General features: G+C 49.1%; 1 protein-coding gene across 2 annotated transcripts in view; it reads left to right on the top strand.

Annotated features, from left to right (window-relative positions):
• The first annotated feature begins 788 nt into the window (after positions 1–788).
• The window catches only part of MTMR14 (myotubularin related protein 14), a 33,405-nt gene continuing 14,243 nt past the window's right edge, over positions 789–19,950 (top strand). For both annotated transcript variants that reach the window (XM_054838743.1, XM_054838741.1), the window contains exons 1-16: positions 789–960; positions 1,044–1,189; positions 6,672–6,780; positions 7,818–7,893; positions 8,623–8,683; positions 9,232–9,354; positions 9,869–9,942; positions 12,457–12,527; positions 13,109–13,183; positions 15,567–15,633; positions 16,177–16,262; positions 16,564–16,640; positions 16,891–16,927; positions 18,403–18,473; positions 19,090–19,139; positions 19,378–19,516. In XM_054838743.1, coding sequence (XP_054694718.1) covers positions 838–960; positions 1,044–1,189; positions 6,672–6,780; positions 7,818–7,893; positions 8,623–8,683; positions 9,232–9,354; positions 9,869–9,942; positions 12,457–12,527; positions 13,109–13,183; positions 15,567–15,633; positions 16,177–16,262; positions 16,564–16,640; positions 16,891–16,927; positions 18,403–18,473; positions 19,090–19,139; positions 19,378–19,516 — 1,385 coding nt within the window. In that variant the 5' untranslated portion in view covers positions 789–837. The remainder of the gene's footprint in view (positions 961–1,043; positions 1,190–6,671; positions 6,781–7,817; positions 7,894–8,622; positions 8,684–9,231; positions 9,355–9,868; positions 9,943–12,456; positions 12,528–13,108; positions 13,184–15,566; positions 15,634–16,176; positions 16,263–16,563; positions 16,641–16,890; positions 16,928–18,402; positions 18,474–19,089; positions 19,140–19,377; positions 19,517–19,950) is intronic.

Below are 19,950 nucleotides of genomic sequence, written 5' to 3'. Positions count from 1 at the left end.
CAAGGTTCGCAGCTGATTTGCAAATCAGACATATGCAGGTGAAAAAAACCCCTTAGTATTCCCCTGCAAGAGCAAAGGCGCTGTCTGGCGCGTGCCTCTGGCAGGGTAACGGTGGTGCCCGTTAACCCCGGTACAAACACCAAGCTGGCTCTGCCCGCTCCCATCCCGGGCACGCAAGATACCGCTGCTCCCAAGCACGCAGGGCCGTGCTGCGGGGCCTGTGCTGCCGTTCACCTCACAGCCGCCACTGCGACTGGCTGTGTGCGTGCGGTCACACCCCGCGAGGGCCTTCTTTAATTAACACCCGCTTCGGGGTTCTTTCTGTAGAGCAGCGCCAGCCAGACCCGCTCAGCGGTGCCTGCCAGCGTTTGCCCCATGTCTCTGCGTATATAAACGTGGTTTATTCAAAGCTTTGACACCTCGCAGCTCCGGTGCTGCGGAAGCACAGCCCGCCCCCCGCCCCGAGAGCCGCCCCACGCCTGCGGTGCCTTGGCCGTGCCCAGCCCTTGCGCCGGGCCCCGCTTCGGGCTCAGCACCGAGAGCCAGGCAGCTCCTCACCCGCTGGGGGCTCAGCGGGGGCCGTCCGCTGCCCGGTGCGGGAGGGCAGGGCCGGGGGTCCGCGCCCCCGGGGCGGGGAGAAGGGTCAGTGGCCCCGGAGCGGAACGGAACCCACAGGGCGCAGCGAGAGGGAGCGCGTCGCATCCCGATGACGCCCACGAGCGGAAGGGGCGTGGCGCGTACGCGGCGTTGATTGGCCCGGCGGGCGGAAGCGGCGGCGGCGGGCGGAAGCGACGGGCGGGGCAGGGCTATGGGCCGGTGGCGGTGAGCGGCGCGGGGATGGCGGCGGCCCGCGGCTGCCCCCCGGCGGGCTCCGGGGACCGCGCCATGGCCGAGCTGCTGCTGGAGTTCTCCCGGGCACAGTACCGCGCCAAGGATGGCGGCGGAGCCGCCGCTGCTAAGGTGAGGGGACCGAGACTGCTGAGGTGAGGGGGCCGGGAAACTGGTGGCGTGTGCGGCGGGTGCTGACCGGTGGCTGTGCGCAGGTGGAGCGGATCGAGCGGCGGTGCCTGGAGCTCTTCGGCCGCGACTACCGGTACAGCGTGATTCCCAACGCGCACGGCGAGGTCTGCGCCCACTACCCGCGGCACATCGTCCTCCTGGAGCGCGACGCCGGCGCCGGCCGCGACCTGTAAGGCCCCCGGTCCCCCCGCCCGCACCCCGTCCCGCACGGCTCACGGCCGGTGGAGGCGGCTTCGCGCTTTGCCCCGGGGAGATTCCGTGCCTGCCCGGAGCCGCTGCCGCTCCGGGGCTCCCGCCGGCCGAGGGAAGCCCCGCCAGGCTGCGCTGTGGCTAATTATAGCCGGCGGCGTCAGGCGCTGGGCACGCCGCTCCCGGGACACCCCTCGCTGCCTGCCAGGGCTGCGCTTCGCCGCCGAGCTCCCGTGGGGCTCCTCCGAGCTCCCCAAGTCTCCTGGGCTTCCTTGGTGAAAGCTGCTAAGCTAAGCCTGTAACTTGGGGGGCAGGAAGGAAGCGGGGTGCTCCGGGGCAGTGCCAGCTCCGCTGCATGCTGTCCTGGAGTAGACCTGAGCGCAGCGTTGGATCCTAGCGATTGCTGTGCTGCAGCTTGCCCAGAGGCTCAAGGACCTCCTGGTTGGGAGCAGGACTGTGTGATGCTCTCCCTGTCTTGATGAAGTGCCTGCGGTCTGGCGGGAAGGCCTCTGATTTGAGAAATTTTAGTCTGGAGAGCATCCTGAGGCAGGGGGGCTGATAGGGGCCGGACAGGTGAGGCAACGTGGACAGAAACAATCTGTGCCCCCACCATGGTACGTGGGTCAGTGGCGCCAAGGTTTAGTGAGTTAACGGGAAATGCCTGCTTGCAGTTTAGTGCAAGCCTAAACCAACGCGTTTCTGGACTTTGACCTGCAAGCTCAGAATCACGTTGGTCTCACTTCTTTCTGAGCGTTAGCTGCTCCCTGTGGCTCTAGCCACAGCCTCCCATTTTTTATTTTATTTTCCAAGAAAACGCAACGCAATTTTGCTGCCTTAACTGTGTCCGTGACAAGAGTAACACATTCAAAAGACGGTGGTCACCGTGTTCCCCTCGCAGCAGTGATGTGTCTGGCTGCTTTGCCTGAGGAAGGCAAGCTGTCAGCTGGCGTGCTGGCACGTGGGCTGGGTGCTGCAGGAGGGGGTCTTGGGGAAACAGCTGATTGTCAGGTGGGAGAATTGCTGCTTAACAGTTAGACCAGATTAGAAAAGATTAAACCCCTTGCTGAAAAAAAAAAGGGGAAACTGAAGTCTGAAGCTGTAAATGTAACTGGGACTGTCTTTAGGGAAGAGAAACTGAATGTTTCTGCTTTTCCTGTTCTTGTAAGAGCAAAAGATGTTAAACTTTTCTGATGAGTATTCAGAACAAGTGTACTTACACTCGGTGCCCCATTTTCTTCTGGGACTTTTGCAAGCCAGCAGTGGCAACTGAAATTTTAAATATCGATTCTTTCCAAGTCATGATTTGCTCTCCCAGGGAGTCATGGAAACAGACTACCCTTCATCATCCCTCTCCTCCTGATTTGTAGGTGATAATCTCTCTAAAAGCTGCTAAATAATTTTAGACAAATCTGGTTTTTAGTTGCATCATTGTACTCTGTGGAATAATCATGAAGTGGAGACTGTTGCACTTTTTGTGTTACAGAACACAAGAACCTCTTCCAGTGAACAGGACACTCTGAGTGTCTTTGTATGCCTTTCATTTTTCTAATGTTCTTAATCAGCTGGTAAGATCTCCTTGGAGCATGCACAATGCTTCACACCTCTAATAATAAGTTTTTTGGAAGCAGTTCTCACTTATGCAAATGCTGTGCTGCCCTGTGGGTTCTGTTGGTACAGCTACTTCTGAGCTGTGTGGGGAACCAGCAAAAAAAGAGTATTTTTAACCCAGATCAGTTTCCTGATCCTGTTCATTCTGTGGCTGGGCAGCTGGAAGAAAGGATGTTGCTTCATCAAACTTGGCTAACAGTACTCTGAAATCCAGGCAGGTGCAGGAGGTAGTGGGAGGAATTTGGTGTGTGGTTTTGGCTATCAACCAAGGTAACCATATGCCCCTTGGTCAGGTGCTGCTCATGTGGAGCCACAGAAAGTAGCAGAACATGCCTGACAGCCAGGAGAACCTTCCCTGTGCTTGGAGAACTCTGACGTCCCCCCAGAAGGAGCAGGCAGGAGCTGCAGGGAATGGAAACGGAGGGATGTGCTCAGTTCTTTACTCCCTGTCTTAGAGTTACTGTGATGGCGCTTAATGAAAATGTCCAGATCTCCGGCACAGGCCACGACTTTGGTTTCAGTTGCAGATCCTGTTATGTGTCTGCACTCCAAACAAACCTGATTACGGTTGCATGTAATCTAACAATGTGAGAGGAACACTTTGGTTCCAATGCAGTTACGGCTATCCAAAGAGAAGCACCTCTGATTCAAGCCTGTGTGAAATACAGCTGCAAAAAGTTGCTTGCTCTTACAGGAAGTGTTTCCCTTGCATTTAAAAAGACAAATTCAGGTTTGAGGTCTGATTTGGCAGGGAGAGCTGAGGGGATTAACACAGAGGTAAGGTTGCCCAGCAGTATCTTCTGGAAAAAAAACTTACAAAGAAAAAACAAACAGACAAAATCCAACATTAAAAAAACTCCTGAAAGTCAAAAAAAATTAGTTGATACATGGCATTCCTTCTACCTCTTTCTCCACCTTGTCCCAAGCAGCCTTAATGATGTTCTTTCACACTGCTGTTGAAGAGTGCTCTGTTTTCTGAACCTTTTTCAGTAGATTTCACTCCTACCTATGCTGCATTGAATCGCCTGTCCCTGTAAGAGTGTTGCACCCATTCTTCAGAGCAGCCTTTCCCCTCACGACAGTAGTCTCAGTACAACTGTGTTTACTTACCGTGTTTAGCTTTACAGACAATGGTTCTTGAGAAGATCCGAGAGCTCTGTTTGTGATGCAGCCATGACAAATAGCAGAGCGGGTCTCTCCAGGGAACAGGCATGGGAGCCTGGGAGAGGGGCTCATTCTTCTGTGTCACCAGTGGGGCACTGCGCTTCCTGCTCTCCCCGTGTCCCAGGTTCCTACCAAGGTGCACAGACTTATTCCCCGATGCTGTGATGCCTCCCCAAGGCAGCGCAGTTAGTGTGCTGAGAGGGAAAACCTCTTGATGTGACTCAGCTCCTGGGGAGGTGCTTCTCTTAGAATTTCTGATCTTCCAGGCATTTGATTTGTAGAATCATAGAATGGTTTGGGTTGGAAGAGACCTTAAAGCCTATCTAGTTCCAACCCCCTGCCATGGGCAGGGACACTCTCCACTAGCCCAGGTTGCCCAAAGCCCCACCCAACCTGGCCTTGAACACTTCCAGGGATGGGGCATCCACAGCTTCTCTGGGCAACCTGTTCCAGTGCCTCACCACCCTCACAGGGAAGAATTTCTTCCTTATCTAATCTAAATCTACCCTCTTTTAGTTTAAAGCCATTTTTGTTCAATCCCATCTTCTGGACTGAAGCAGTGCCACATACCTATTCTGGTAACACCATGTTAAAGTTCTTGTTTTCCTCTGTATTTGCTTTTACAAAGGAAACATACAGACAGCTGGAGCAGAGTGCAGGATGTGTCTCTTGATTGCGTGCGTTCATTTAAAAGCAACCCCACAACCAAATCTGTATGTGATAATCTCTCAAAGTTTCAAAATAGTTTGGTGTTGGGAATTATACACGAAGGCATCTCTCCTTAAGCTGCTCATGGGCCATTCCTGCGGTGTGTGTTTTTTCACGTGCTCTCAGCAGAGGGAAGCAGGTGGCAGAGCAGAGCTCCTGGCTGTTTGCAGTGACAGCAATGAGCGGAGTTTGGGTTGCATCGATTGGGCGCATGCTTCTCTTGCCTGCACGCAATCTTATGTACTCCCATGTAAAGTATATTGTGTTAGCGTTTTCCTGTTTTTGCACTTAGCGCCCTCATGTCCGCAATGTTTAAAGATTAGCTTGGGTTCTTGTTCTTTAAATTCTGGTGTATGTCAAAGCTCTTTGGAGCTGGACAGCTAAAATAGTTGTGTATGTAGGGAAACACATGAAAAATCTTAAGCCTCCACTATGAATTCTGAGAATTGAGTCCTTTTTTTAAAAAAAAAAAAAAAGTAGGATTTGAAGGTCTTGTTTGCTGTTTCCCTGCTTCCATTGGCACTGCCTTGTATAATCTTTTCCATAAACAGATCAATTTCCGTGTTAATAGTAGATTAATTTTTTTAATCCTTCCCAGAATGGCAGCTGTAGGTAGGTTGCTCCACACTCTCGATGATTCTGAAGCTTAGCAGCTTTCTTTTAACTTCCAGTGTAAAGGTATTAATTTGTTCTTAGGCCAGCATTGTCCTTCGCCTTTGAGTTCTTCTCCCTGTCCGTTGTAAGTTCGCTCTTTCATCCTAATGCACATATCGTTGTGTCCTCACTTCATCTGCTCTGCTGGTCAATCCGTGATGGTTTCTTTTGCAGCATAGACTGTCCCCTGGCCATCCTAATCATCTTGCTGTGCCTTTTCAGGTGTGGGTGGGTCACGGAAATCAGATGCCTTATCTAAGATGAGATCTTTTGCTCTACAAATGCCAGTACTTCTCCATCCCACTGGAGAGTTTCCCATGATCTTATTTGACCTTTTTTTTAGATTTACCCTGCTGATAAAGTACGAGCATCCAGGCATCAACCAGTTCATCTAGGCTCTTCTATTGAGCTCTGCTACTGGGAGGGGCTAACTGGAAATTCTTGTTAATCATCTCTGAGTGCACGGCCATGCAGTTTTGTCTGTCCAGACTTCGTCTGGTTTCTGTCATGTCAGTCTGGATGCTTCTTCAATTCCTTGTGGAAACTCTAGTCCTCCCTGCATTGATGGTTCCACCTGAAGGCCTGTGTAGTTCAGAATTCAGTTTGGATTCCTATTGAATGTAGACTGGTACTTGGACAAATTGCAGCAATTTTAACTTGTTTCCAAAATGTCTCCAACTTGGAACACATTTCTGTTTTAACTTTAATCAGAAAACCAAACACAATTTAGTTATGCAGGTGCAGCTGATGTTAATCTAACTACTCTGTTCAACCCACTAGCCGATTTACAGACAGTTGTCTAATTACCCAGCAACGCAAATGCTCAAATGACAAGAACTAAGGTCCATTGAGTGTTCAAGCTTTAATTCTCTATTTTATTTATTTTTCCTTGCTTGCAAAATTATCACTCTGATAGTGAATTCACTCTGATGGTAGTGCTGAGCTTCTTTTGGATGGAAAGATGGTGGGGAGGAAAGCAGAACATACATTTTTGTAGACACTGGCTTACTCAGGTAGTCCCCTGTTAGGAATCCACATGTTAGTCTGTAGCAGACCGTTCTGACGGTACTCATATTGCCAGCTTCTGAAGATGTTTGCTGTCATGTACTGTGCAGCTGGTCTTTCAAAATAAAGGAGACAGAAAAGTGTCTATACCTGTTGTGTAGCAGCAGAAGCAATTCTTAACAATCAAGAGGACGCTTCTTTAACTTCAGAGCTGGCTTCTAGGTGGAAGGGATGGGGATTACAGCCCAGGGTGTCTGCAGCAGCTTCGCTGAACAACGTGTGAGAAGATGCTCTGTGTACTGAACCCACTCTCTGTCCACTAGGTTTGAGAGCACTGTGCAGGCTGGCAAACTGCAGGACCTTATCAACCGAAGTAAGATGGCGAGGTGTAGAGGACGATTTGTTTGCCCAGTCATTCTGTACAAGGGAAAGGTAAAGCTTCATGGGTTACCTGTCTTAACTTAGAAAATGACCTTTCTCCCTGCCATTTGAACTGTGCAGCCACGTCTTCAGTCAGTTGTCACCTTTCCAAATGCTATAAAACCTGTTCTCAGGTACAAGCAGGCAGCCTGTAGTAGTAGGTAGCGTTTGCTATCTGGGCTGCGTAAGTCATCTGTGGGGGCTTCAGGCTATTTTACCCCACCATGTCATGAGCCTTGCACCAAAGAGCTAACATTTTCTCCACATGCATGTTCCTTCTGAGGGACCAAAGATATTTGGTCTTTGAGAGGAGAAGTCAACTGTTGTCGCTTTCTGCCCCTTATTCTTCCCAGCAGTGAGCTCCTTTGATTAGCTTTTCTCTCTAAAGAGAAGTTTCCCTCGTCTGCTCCCTGGGGAGGCAAGATTGCATAAATGGTCGTATGAATATGTGGGCTTGTCTGCAAGGGGATCTATAAGAAAGTGAAATTAGATTCATTTTTATGTGGATTACTTAAACTGTATTGAAGCCCTGTAGGAATAGTCTCATTTAGAACTTAAGTAGCTTAATTCAGTTTTCTTAGTTCAATTTAGAAACACTGTATGAATAGCAAAATCATACCTGTGACAATTTTAATCTAGCTTGACTGAAGCCATCGTGGGCTGAACCTGCTGACCTTTTTCTGCAGGAGTGAACTGCCTGGAGTCATACTGGGACCATCCGTAATCTTATCCACAGGAAAGTGGAAATAAGGCTCAAGCAGGGTATTAACAGAGCATGGACATTGCTAACTTGGCAAGAATTGACTGTGTTAGTGAATTGGAGAACTAGAGATGAAAATGTGATTTAAAAACTAGCTACAGATAAAGGCACTTGGGGGTTTGATGTGTTTGGAGAACTTGATCTGGACCAGGGTTGCAGGGGGGACTGCTGAGAGGTGGTAGCTGTAGGTACCAACCATCTCTGTGTAACGTGTCAGCGAATAGGCCAGAGACCTGAAAAGGGAAAGACTCCTGGAGCATGCATGGTTAATAACAAAATTTTCTTCCAGCATATTTGTAGATCAGCAACGCTGGCTGGCTGGGGAGAGCTCTATGGGCGCACTGGCTACAACTATATCTTCTCAGGTGAGTGAGGAGCCCTCTGTGGCCGGCTGCCTGGCTAGGCTGGGACAGTGTCCTAGGCAGTCGCAAGACCAGGCTCTTCCTGAGAGCAGGTGCAGAGCTGTGGCGTGTACTTGCATGTATCAGGCCCCGCTTAATAGAGCAAAGACTGAAATCTCGTGTCCGTTTCCAAGCACCATACTACAGGACAGAGTGCCATACCTCATAAGAAGCAGCGGCAAAAGAATTTGAGGCTGAAGAATGAGGTTTGGGAAGCATGTAGGCAAGTAAGGTAGCCCAAAGGAGTCAGGCTATTGATCCCCAAACATTGGGGGTGGGAATAATGGAAAAAAGATGGTAAGAACTTGCTATTGCTTGGCTAATCATTGGGAATCAAATCGTGCTACTGGTGAGATATACTGGACTCTAGGGAAGGCTCTTCAGGGGAGAATTTGGTGTCTGTAATGTGAGAGCTGAAGCTTGGCTTAACAAAGCACTGTGTAGCACTATTGGGGCGTCCTTCTGGCTGCCAGTCGTGGGTTTGATCTACCTAGGTCCTTTGCAATGACAAGGGAAGGGTGGGCTGTATTGGAAAATGGGCTCTTCAGGAAGAGGAAATGTGGGAAGGTATTGAGCACGCTTATGTGTGGAGAGAGGACACCAAACCATGGCCTTTCAGGCACGTGCATGTCTTGTCAGGTTGGAGATTGAGTTGATTTACACAAGTTTTGGATCTTAATGCCTTCCTTGCAGGGGGTTCTGATGATGCTTGGGCAGATGCAGAAGACATTTCAGAGGAAGATCCTGCACTTAGGTTTGTATGGATCACTGGGATAGGGAAAAAGGAGTTTGGAGCAAAGCTGACTGGCTCAGCCACTCAGTTCTGCTCTTTCCTAGGCTGCGCTTTGGGTATAGGCTTGAGACCATCACCAAGCACAGAGTCTTACTTCCCTTGCTTTTGAAAAAGACTCTTGAATGCTAATGGCTGGCTGAACTGAAGCCTGTTAATCTATACCAGAGGGAAGGGCTCGAGACAAGAATATATAGAGCTAATTAAAAAGGTGTTTAAATTACACAGATGTATTTACTTCATCAAAAAGTACGTCTCCAAGCTGGAGAAATTGTTCTGTACCTTATGTGCTGGTTGCAGCACAGTGAGATGTGGGGAGGGACCCTAAGCATGAAGTTCACAGTATCAGTTCCTTGCAGAGTCTGACTCTGACCTGTGGAGACAAGGCTCGTGCTGTGCAGCTTATGGCTAGAAGCAGTTCAGGGAAGAACTGTGGCAGTATTGTGCAGAGAATCAGACTCAACGTGGTCAGTCTTCCACACTCATCTTGCTTTGCTTGTTCTGTTGTGCAGAAATGCAGACTCCCAGCTGTTTGACAAGGTCAGAGGGCACGACATCAAGCTGCTTCGATACCTGTCTGTCCGATATATCTGTGACCTGATGGTGGAAAACAAGAAGGTGAAGTTTGGCTTGAAGTGAGTCTGAGTTCATTTGTTTTTCTGCAGGCTTTGGATTGCAGCTAGTGTAGCCCTTATATGGGAATTGTTATTGGGCATGCACTCACCAACCTGGGAGCAGTCGCTGGAAGAGTCCTACGGCAGGATCAGTTAGTTGGTCCTGCCGAGGTTTTCAGCCAGAGAAAGCTGTATCAACGGGCAAGATACCTGCTTTCATCTGTCTTCTGCAGTCTGAGCAGGTTTTCTCTGTAGAGCTTGCAGTGATGCGACAGTCACCCTTTCAGAAAGAGGAGAGTAAAGGAGCCCTCTGCTTGTATATAGGAACAGATAGAGGTATTTCTGCTTTCCAGAGGAAAGCTTTAGTATTTTGGGGCTATACCTGTTTATTTGGATGTGTTGAGTAAGCTCTGCCCCTGCTAATTCCTGAGTCAAGTCATTGTGCAGGGGGATGCGACAGGTAGCTTTTTGGGTGCTAGTGTCTCCATGAAAAATCCTTTACAAATGTCTGCTGTTTTCCTCTTGTCCTGTGCAGTGTGACGTCTTCTGAGAAGGTGGACAAAGCTCAACGTTACGCTGATTTCACGCTTCTCTCCATCCCATATCCAGGTACAGGACTGATGTCCAGAGGGACTCCCAAGGGACAGGTGACAATCCATTTCTGGGGACTGGGAACTATCCGTGTGTGTGGTGAAATGACTGTGGCTTGCTGAATGTTTCCTATGCTCCCTCTGGAGAGAAGCTTTTAAACTGAGAACGGCGCAATGAATGTGGATGCTCTGGCAGTGTGAGTCAGTATTAGGCACTCTTTGAGGTGGCAAAATAATTTCTCAGCAGTTCTAATGAATTCAAGCACGGTGAAAAAGTCCCAGAGGTGGAGCTAGGGTTAAGATGGCCTTTGTCACCCCCGCAACTCCAAACTACTACTTCATGCAAAATACATATTTTGCTTTGTGTTATGTAAAACCCCAATTCTTAAGAGTATTTTCTAGTCCTAGCGTTCCAGAGCAGCACTGTAAGATATTCTCAGTGCTAGGCAGAACTATTAACCTGAGCCTGCAACGTACAACTGAGATGCAGACCACTCCAGCCCGTCTCCCCAGCTATATTAGTCCCTGTGCCTAGCAACCACTGCTGGGTCACTTGCTGCACTCTTAAAGATGAGCTGAATATTGCTGCCTGCTTGCTGATGTCAGGCTCGGTGATAGGATAGGATGTGAGACTGCTGTGCTTGAGGTCTGTCTGCAAGACCTTGCGCACAAAGAAAGAGAGAGGAGGAGAAAAAAAAATAAAAAATAAAAATAAAAAAATTTAAAAAAACAGTAAAACTGTTATGGATGATCCAAACCCAAACTTTTCCTTGGTATTACTAGTTGTTGCCCTTAAGCATCTTTTATTTATTTGTTTTTAAAGGGTATTTTTCCTTTCATACAAAAATTAGTGACAATTCAGAGAAGCTGCATTAAGATTTCTATTGAGTGTGCCCTGCAGATTGCAGAGGCATACAGAAATAAGAGTATTGCAGGTTTCTGTACCACGTGGCATGGGTACATGTTGCTACCATATGCCTCGCCAAACCTAGACCATGGGAGAGACAGTGTACGCAGGTCTTTTGTAGAGTTTGTAAAGAATGAGGAAGAAGTGACTCTATAGAGTTAAGCTGTAGAGTTGTTATTGTATGGGGATCTGCATATTGTATGCAATATTCAGCGATGGTGCTTCCTCTTTTGCTTTCTAGGACAGCTGCCATCTTTTAGCAGCTCTTCACTGCCATGCTAGAAGTAAACCTTATAGAACTGGAAATTCTCCCTGCAGATGTTGCCTGATTTCAGCAGTGCTGGTCCATAGGGGAATGTTGTCATTCTGTTAAATCTAAGGCGTACACACCTAAGGATCAGCAGCCCCTCTAGTGACTGGCCAAATGCCGTGATACATTCTTATTGATGTTTCCAGGTTTGCATTGAAAGAATTTCTGTTTTGTAATTTGTCTTTAAAGTTATTCTGAGATCCTGTTGTTGAGGTGAACGAGGCAGTGTCCAGACATGACTGTCTAGGGTGCAAAAACTTGGGTTAAAATGGGGTATCTGTAGAAGCTTTTGTGCTCTCCAGTGCAGAGAAACCCTCCTTTCCATTTGACTGGTAGTTGGTATTTGTAGATGCCAATACTTACTGCCATAATCTCCCATTCTTCGCTTTAAGCCATTGTTTAATTGGAGTTAAATCTCAACTGACAGATTGCTTCCTGACTGTGAATTTTTGAGGGCTAGTCCTGTCCTTGCACAAAAATTATTTTTTTCACCATTGGAGTTACGTGTGACTTGCAGGGTAGGAATCATCGCCTGTGTTCCGTGCCTGGCACAGAGATGTCTTGGTAATGTGGGCACCATGGGGCATACACAGAACAGTGGGAGAGGTGTTTTGTGTAGCCTGCAGGCAGCCGCAGTGCTAATGGTGCTGCTCAGCTGTGACTAAGTGACTGCAGTTTGCTGCAGAGACTTCAAATAGTTGTTTGAGAAGAACAGAGCCAAAGGACAGACTTCAGGAGGGGAGAGCTTGGGGGTAAACCTTGGAAGTGGTTATGTACCTGCTTCCTTCAGATATGGCAATTTGCATGTTTGAAAGAGGAGACTTAAATGTGAGAGAAGTCACAGCTACCTCTGACAGAGCCCTTTCTTGTTACCTGCAGCAGATGCCCTGTGAAAGTTGGCTTTCCCCAGGGCTCTGCCAACACCTCCTTTGCTGGTTCCTTCTCACTCAGTGTGCCAGGCTGACGCCTTAGATCTGTGCAAAAGCCAGTGGCCCCGGAAAGCAGAGCTCATTGGTGAAACCTCTTGTTTAGAAAAGAATAAAATCAGTCCCTCAAACTCCACATTTGCTGTGTGTTTGGAGTTTGCCCTTTGCTATGTGAGTGTGTTCACTGCTGAGTGCTCTGGGTTGTTGCTGCTGGGAGGCCGCGCTGCACACTGTACTGATGATTACTGCTCTTCTCTTCCCGCAGGCAGCAGTTTTGATTGGTTTGGTGCTCTGGAGCCCAGGGCTGCCAGCACTTCCAGTCCCACAGGGTACTTCAGTTGTTAGATATCAGTTAGCTGAACGGTTGTTCATTATTTCTTTTTCTTGCAGGCTGTGAATTTTTTAAGGAGTACAAAGACCGGGATTATACAGCTGAAGGTCTCATATTTAACTGGAAGCAGGTATGTTACGAAATGGAGAGCTGTGGGCTTTACTGGGCTTAAGTCTTTCCTCAGAGTTCCTGAGAGATGGTGTGTATGTCACGTGCTTATTTCTGATGGCAGGGAGGAAACCAGCAGGACAAACAAAGCAGATAGTGAATGTACTAAATTATTCATTGTAAAATTTGTATGTAAAATAAATGAATCATTATCCTGAAGTCCAAGATACTTGACCTCTCTTGGGAGATACGGGTTGCTCCTGTTTTTGCATTTGATATCTTATTGATAGCCTCTGTTCTCAGTTCTGTCTTCGTATTCTGTCTCCTTCTGAGGGATGAGACAGTTGAGTGGAGAGCAGCCCTACAGGATTTAGAAACTAAACATACCTTGTCCCTGGCTTTCACCCTTGGGAGCACAAAAAAGCTCCTCTTGTCCACTAGTTCTTCTAAGAGACTATGAGTTCATTCTTATCTCTGCAGGGTTTTGCATTCAAAGTCACTTTGCTGAGGTGCTTTCTTCTAGATTTGGCATTTGTTGTTTTGTTTTTTCTGGAACTCGCCTCCTTCAAGTCATGGCTTTTCTCTGTTGGTTTTTTTTTTCAGGATTATGTAGATGCTCCATTAAGTATCCCAGTCTCTCTGACCCAATCTCTGAGTATTGATTGGAGCGAGTACCAGGTGAGTAAAGCAGGTGTCTCTATGGGAGGTCAGAGATTCAGTCAGGAAGGATCAGTAAAGATTTGAAGTCTGACTTGCTCCTGTTGCAGTAATCTGGCGTGCTTCATACCATCCCAGTGGGAGTGGGGCTGCAAACTTGAGTGTTCAGAATAGCGGTGGAAATTCTCTACCCAAAAGTTTCCTGCCTTGGTGCATCCCGAGGCAGCTGACTGTGACATCAAATCTTTTTCTGTAGCTTGTGTAAAGCTCGCAGTCCATTAGGGAGATACGTCAGTAGCAAAGGTAAGGAACAAAGGAACATGCCAGCAAACAGAAAGCAATATTACTTGTCCGCAAGCTTAGCTGGGCATGTGCCTGCAGTGGGCAGGCTTCCTTGGCTCTGGAGAGTCTTGAGAGAGATCAGCCTTCCCTTATGTGGGCTGCAGCCAAGTGACTAGGCACCTTCTTCATGGGTGTGTTCCTGTGCTACGAGAGGAGAGTAGAAAATCATAATTGACCGTAGCATGTCTCCGTTCCTTATTACTGTGACAGCATCGCAAATGATACTTGAACTCTTCTGTTTGCCCAGGCTTCGAGGTTTACCTTTGTTCATACCAGGGAGCGTCACTGTATGCTGCTGATTAGTGTGCTCCATTTCACACATCAGTGGACCTACCAATCCCCCCAGGTTTTGTGCTGATTGACTGTGCTGGAGTGTGTCACACTCCTCTGCTCTGTGGCTGGAAGCACCACAGAACTAGCAGAGCTCTGCGTGCTGGGTCAGTGTTTGTTGGTGAGGCAGAACTAATGGGACCACAGCTTGTTTATGGCTAGAAACTTGTTCACTAGAATACTGAGCAGCCAGTATTTTAAAAAGAATGTTAAAAATTGAAGAGTGTGTAATAAACAGATGCAGAAATTATCTGAGGACTGGAGAAGGTGCTTCACTTAAAGCTGAAGTTCTTAGTCTGTTTAGCTAATCACAAAGGTGATGAAGGGTTGACTTGATGAATGTATAAGTACGTTTCAAGGGAGAAAATACTAATTCTAAAGCACTCTTCAATCTGGGGAAGAAAAGCTGCACAGGAAGCAATATCTGCAGTCTGAAATCAGACCTTCAAATAGGGAAAAGCAGTCTTGCATGTTATTTTTGAGAATGATCTGTTGCAACATGCTGCTAAAGGAGCAATGAACTGTCACCCCTCATTGAGGTGCTTTTCTGGGCAGAGATGTTGCCAAGTGCAAGCTTCAGGCTGTATTTGGGGTAACTGAACAAAACTTTCTGGTTTGTGGTCTAGAGAGATCAGACTGGATGATTCCTTCTGGCATAAGCACAAGATTGGGTTGAATTGGGCAGATAAAAGACTTTGGAAGTATGTGCTCTTTCTGCCCTAGGCTGAGTGTGTTCCCCATTTCCCTACTCTTTTGTTGCTGTGCAGGCTTCACGGCAGAGCAATATGTTCTTTGTCTGACAGTAGTCTTAAGTGTGGTTACATGTGCACAGATGCACACATGCAAGCACACAGCAAGCATTCTATTGCTGGCGGTCAGATGTCACTTATACCGCTAACACTGTCACAATGAAATATATGTCCCCCTCCTTGCTTTTTTCTTGCCAGTACTATCCTATTTTCCTTGAGCTAGTTCTGGTTCTGATCAGACCACTGACATTCCCTGCATCTTCTCACAACACAGTGGTCAAGAGTCACATGCTTGAGCTTGTTCTGATGTTTTCCACCTGTATCTCATAGTGCTGGAGGTCTCTTGAGTTCAGAGCCCTTCCATGGTGCTGTTGCTATTTGGGCATTACTGCAGAAGTCCAGTGCCTGTCTGGAGCAGCTGGGAGCGGGTCAGCCCTCTGCAGACAGCCTGCTGGGACCATTTGTAAGGGCCAGAGAGTTTTGAGCAAAGTGCTGGGGTTGTGGGAATGGGCTGCTGACCTTGGCCTGCTCATCCCATCATGCTACTCTCATCGCGTACACAGCTGTAGCATGGCTGCTGAGCCATTTGGTGAAGCGCACGCATGCGGGGGGCTGCAGAACTGGGTCAGCGCTCCACAGGTGTTTGCTGGCTCACGTTAGTCTCTCTGAGCATGGTCTGCTTGGAGCTTTGGGGCTGCAGGCAGGCAGGTTCTGTGCCAGCCAGGCAGCCAGGAGAGATGGCCTTTTATTATTTATTTTTTTCCCTCCTGTCTGGTTCCTTGTCCCAGCGTGCCTTTTGTCCCAGAGGATGGGAGGACTGATTAGAGCACCGAGGGAGTCTGTCACTCTGAGGAATGGCCACAGGGCTATTTCTGCTTTGCTCTTGTTCTGGATAGAGAAGCCAAGAGTATGGTGGGCTCTGAACTGCAGAGCAGCCTTTTGCTGTGGACAGACCCTTCCCATCAACATTTCTCTTTCTGCAGAGCTGGGACCTTGTGCAACAGACACAGAACTACCTGAAGCTGCTGATCTCCATTATCAATACTGATGGTAAGGCAAACTCCTTGCTCCCAGCAGTCTAACTGGACCAGTCACTGTCTCCAGAAGAACAGCTGATGGTATTAGTGCCACTCTATAAAGAGAGCTTCACTTCTCTCCCTTCAAAACAGGGTGATGGTCCTAGCATCTCAGGGCACTAGCTCCCCTTAGAGAGGGACTTGAGACTGAAAAAGGGTTCAGTTGGAGCAGGTTTCTTTCTGATGTGGGGATAGATTGTGATAGTGGGTTGTAACTGGGTAGGTGTATGTTCTGGCTAGCAAAGTGATGTTCATACCTAGTGACTTCATGTCCTAAGCACTGTCAGGACCAGGACAACACATCAGCTGGGGCTGCTGACAACCCAGAACACTCCGAGCAATTTGTGAGCTGCCGTATTCAAGACAAAATGTTCTGGCTTGGTCGCTGAGCTATGCTCTTGAGCCTGGGCTGTGGGGATGGACAGTAGCTTGTCTCTACACATTTGCCGTAAAGAAAAGTCATTGCTCTTGTTGCAACATCCTTTTTTTTCCTTCTTCCTACCCTTGCTTGGAACAGATGACAGCGGGCTCCTGGTGCACTGTATATCCGGCTGGGATCGAACTCCTCTCTTCATCTCCTTATTGCGCCTCTCCTTATGGGCTGTGAGTATTTGGCTGACCTGCTCTGCCTCTGGGGGTGATTGCTTGGAGGGTGAGCGACTGTGTCACCAGGAAATTGTGTTGGAGTGGTTAATGGTCCTTTTGACTATTTTGGCTTCAGAGAGGGTGTGGATTGGCTTTGATGTGGAGCCCAACATGCTGTCCTGCCATCAGGCATGCTGTCACAGGCAGGTAGAGCAAGCTGGGCATCTTGGATCACCATGACTGTTTTCAGTAGATCGTGAATTCCCAAGTCCCAATCCCCAGGGCTGCTGCCTGAAAGCCGTTCTCATTTGCTTTGCAGGATGGACTGATCCACACATCCCTGGAGCCGTCTGAGATTCTCTACCTGACAGTGGCCTATGACTGGTTTCTGTTTGGGTAGGCACACTTAAGTTTTACTCGCGTGTGCATCCCTGCGCAGCAAGGGAGAAGCCTTCAGGGGGTCATCTTTGGTGTTTGCTCACAAACAAGGGGGGATATTGGGGCAGCTCCCAGTGAGCTGTGACAAGAGGGGCTGATGCTTTTTTTTACCTGGAGGCTCAGGCAGCTGGCTGTTCTTGGCAGCTTGTGCTCTTCTGCTGATTCTGGCTTCCCGTGTGTGACTGAGCTTTCATTGCTCTCTTTCCAGGCACATGTTAGTCGATCGCCTCAGTAAAGGAGAAGAGGTGAGTGTCTGGTCTGGGGCAGTGGCTGAGCACTGCTTTATGTTCTCAGGGTACTTATTCACAGTAGCAGCATTCACTGCTTCTGGTAGTATCGGTGGTCTGGCTGGGCTGTAAAAAGATTGTTCAGGGGCTGGAAATACAGGGTAGGAGCCTTGCCACGTCACTTCCCGATGCATAAGGTGTGGGAACGCTTTTCTCTCAGGCTACTGTTTGGTTAGTGAGCGCCAGTCCTGCCAGCTCCCCTGCTGTGCCATTAGTGTACAGGTCCCTGCTGAAAGGGCACTAGGACTTGCTGTTCAGCTCGGCAATGAGAAGAGATGCTTAAGGCGTGTGTGACTCTTGGGACCCTGGAAATAAAGCTATATAGTTGTATGCGCTTGTCCCGAGTGCCAGCCCCGCTGCCTGGGTGCCGCAGCTGCATGTGGCTTGCATGTTGTTGCAGGCTCAGGGAGCAGCTTGTGCTGGTTCCGGTGTGTTTGTTTGGCAGGGTGTGTCTGTGAGTGCACAGATGGGTTTGGAAGGCAGTTAAGATTAGTGGAACTAATTCTCTTCAAATCTTTCACTGTTTAACAGCAAAAAAATGATTGCTCTGACTATAGTTGCAGTACACTGCAATATCATTTTTGGATAGAAATCGAGAGGTCGGGAGTATGTCTACTAACCCTGTTGCTAATCCCCTGCTCCTCAGACTCTCACAGACTCTCACCTCACGAGGAATTCCCTGCCTCTGAACAGCAGAGCTGGGACCCTGGCCTATTTTCCATCTTTCAGGGGTCCTGGACCCCGGTATTAGTATCGTTCCTCCTGTTCATTCCTTTCCCAGAGCTCTGCTGGCTGGAGCCTGGCAGCTCTGCTCTGCTCTTGTGCCTGCTTGGCCAAGGACAGAGTTGGTAGCCGCAACAGGAGAGGGATCGCACAGCTGCCTCTAGCACTCCCTGACCCCGCTGCAGGAAGAGAAGGGCTCAGCTCTGCGTGGCTAGATGGGGTGAATGCCGCAGAGCAGAGTGGTGCGTGGCAGGGCGTGAGCTTGGGACCACAGATGCTGCAGGTACCGCATGCTTCCAGGTGTGATACAGCTGTGGTGCCGAGGTGGAGCATGCGGCTCTGACCCTGCTAGTGTTGCTGGGTTTGCTGCTTACCTGGGTGTATAAGCAGCTGCTGGGGGCCATCTCTTTTCCATTCTGTACTGATGGCATAAGTACCTGCCATGTGCTTGCGGCGTGTGTGCAAGGCATTGATAAGGAGACTTGTCGTATGCATTCCTTTCTGGGCCTCCCCATGGCAGGGAACAGAGGGTCAGTTTAATATGTAAGAAACGGCCCAGGATGGGATGGTGGCAGCCCATGGCGCATTGGAGGCTGGTAGCTGCAGATTTATTGCTATCTCCTTCCTGCCAGCACCTCCGCACGAAGATAAGAGGCTGCATGGAGCCTCAGGTTCGTTCCTGAACCGCTCTTCTCTCTCCCTTTGCTCAGATTTTCTTTTTCTGCTTCAATTTTCTGAAGCACATCACCTCTGAGGAGTTCTCTGCTGTGAAGTCGCAGAGGTAAGGAGCCTGTGCCTGCTGCTGCATGGGCTGCAGAGCCAGGGAGCTTGTTAGTGCTGTTCCTTTGGGGAGATGGAAGCCCTGGTGTCCTGGCCCAGTTTTCTTTAATTTATTCTGCACTCTGAAGGCTGCAAAACGGGGCCGAGGCTCGTGAGGTGCCATGTTGTGCTCTGAAAAACTGTCCATGCTGAAATGTGCTCTCTGCTTAATGACTGTCCGTGGCTGCTTTAGCACGGATGAACCCAGAGATGTGTGCCTTGGCCCAAGCAGGCTGCGCAGCGAGCTCCATCAGGCACTGATGGGGGGAGCGGGATGGCTGGTTTTTAACAGACCCCTAAACATTAACTCCTTCCTATTTCAGGAGGGGCAGAAAGAAACAAAGCCTACCCTGGAGGCTCTGAATAAGCACATGTCTGCCTGCAGGGTGTGTGGGCTGGAACTGTTAGGCGGGTCGGATACTGCACACTGGCCCTTGCCCCTCCCCTACTGCACAGCTAATTCCCCGCTGCTCTGATATCTGCTGTGTGCCACAGAGATCGGGCTACAGCCGGGCTACAGCCAGCCTCTGTGCAGCCCTGTACCGTGGCTGAGGTAACTTTTGTCTTTTCTTCCCCAGAAGGAAGAGTTTGCCCCCTGGCTTCACCCTGGAAGAGATCTGCATGCTCAGTGAGTGCTGCTGCCGAGCATCGGCACCCCTGGGTGCTGGTTGGTCACTTGGGGGCTTGGGTTCGTAGCATCAAGGTGACTACAAACGGGGTATGCTTCTCTGGGGCCTCGGGGTATGCTTCCCTTGGGGCCTCGCAAGAATGTGGCCCCAGGGCACATGGGAACTGTACTGCTTAAAGGGAGAGAAAGTGAGCGAGACCAAGCTGGTCTTCAGGTAGCTCTGTTTTCTTTTCTCTAGAGCAGAGAGACCGAGGCAGCACCACAAGTCTGAGCAGCGACTTCTCCCTGGGGATGGAAAGTTCCCCTGGAGCAGCTGGGAGCTTCACCTACGAAGCAGTGGAGTTGATGCCAGCAGGAGCACAGGCTCAAGCAGCGTGGTGAGGAGATAACCACTCAGTGGGCTGCACAACAAAAGGGGCAGGCTCTGAGTATAGTAGAAAAGATATTTCTGAAGTCCCTTGCCCTCCAGTTCTGCTCTCTGTGGTATGGGCTCCTTATAGTGGAGGGAGGAATTTGGCTGTCAGAGGTTTTGCTGCAACTTGTGCTACAGAATTTCTGCACCAAAAATTGGAGACCACCCCATGTTAAAGACTGACAGGCTTCTGCAGGGATGCTCCTGAAGTTTGTCCCCTGATGAGAGTAAAGCAGCTTTGTTTCATTTTCACCAGTTTCGCTGTTAAACTTCATCCAGAAAGGATTTCATTACTTTTAAAAGATGGTTCCGAACTACCAGAAAAATGACATTTGGTAGCAGCCTCCCCAGGGAAAAGTGGAGACCCTTTAGCTGTCCTAAAATGAAGCTTAATCAGTT

The sequence above is a fragment of the Grus americana genome, chromosome 11, assembly GCF_028858705.1.
Source record: "Grus americana isolate bGruAme1 chromosome 11, bGruAme1.mat, whole genome shotgun sequence".
Lineage (NCBI taxonomy): Eukaryota > Metazoa > Chordata > Aves > Gruiformes > Gruidae > Grus > Grus americana.
The sequence above is the reverse complement of the archived record's forward strand: the minus strand, read 5'-3'. Positions and strand labels throughout refer to the sequence as shown.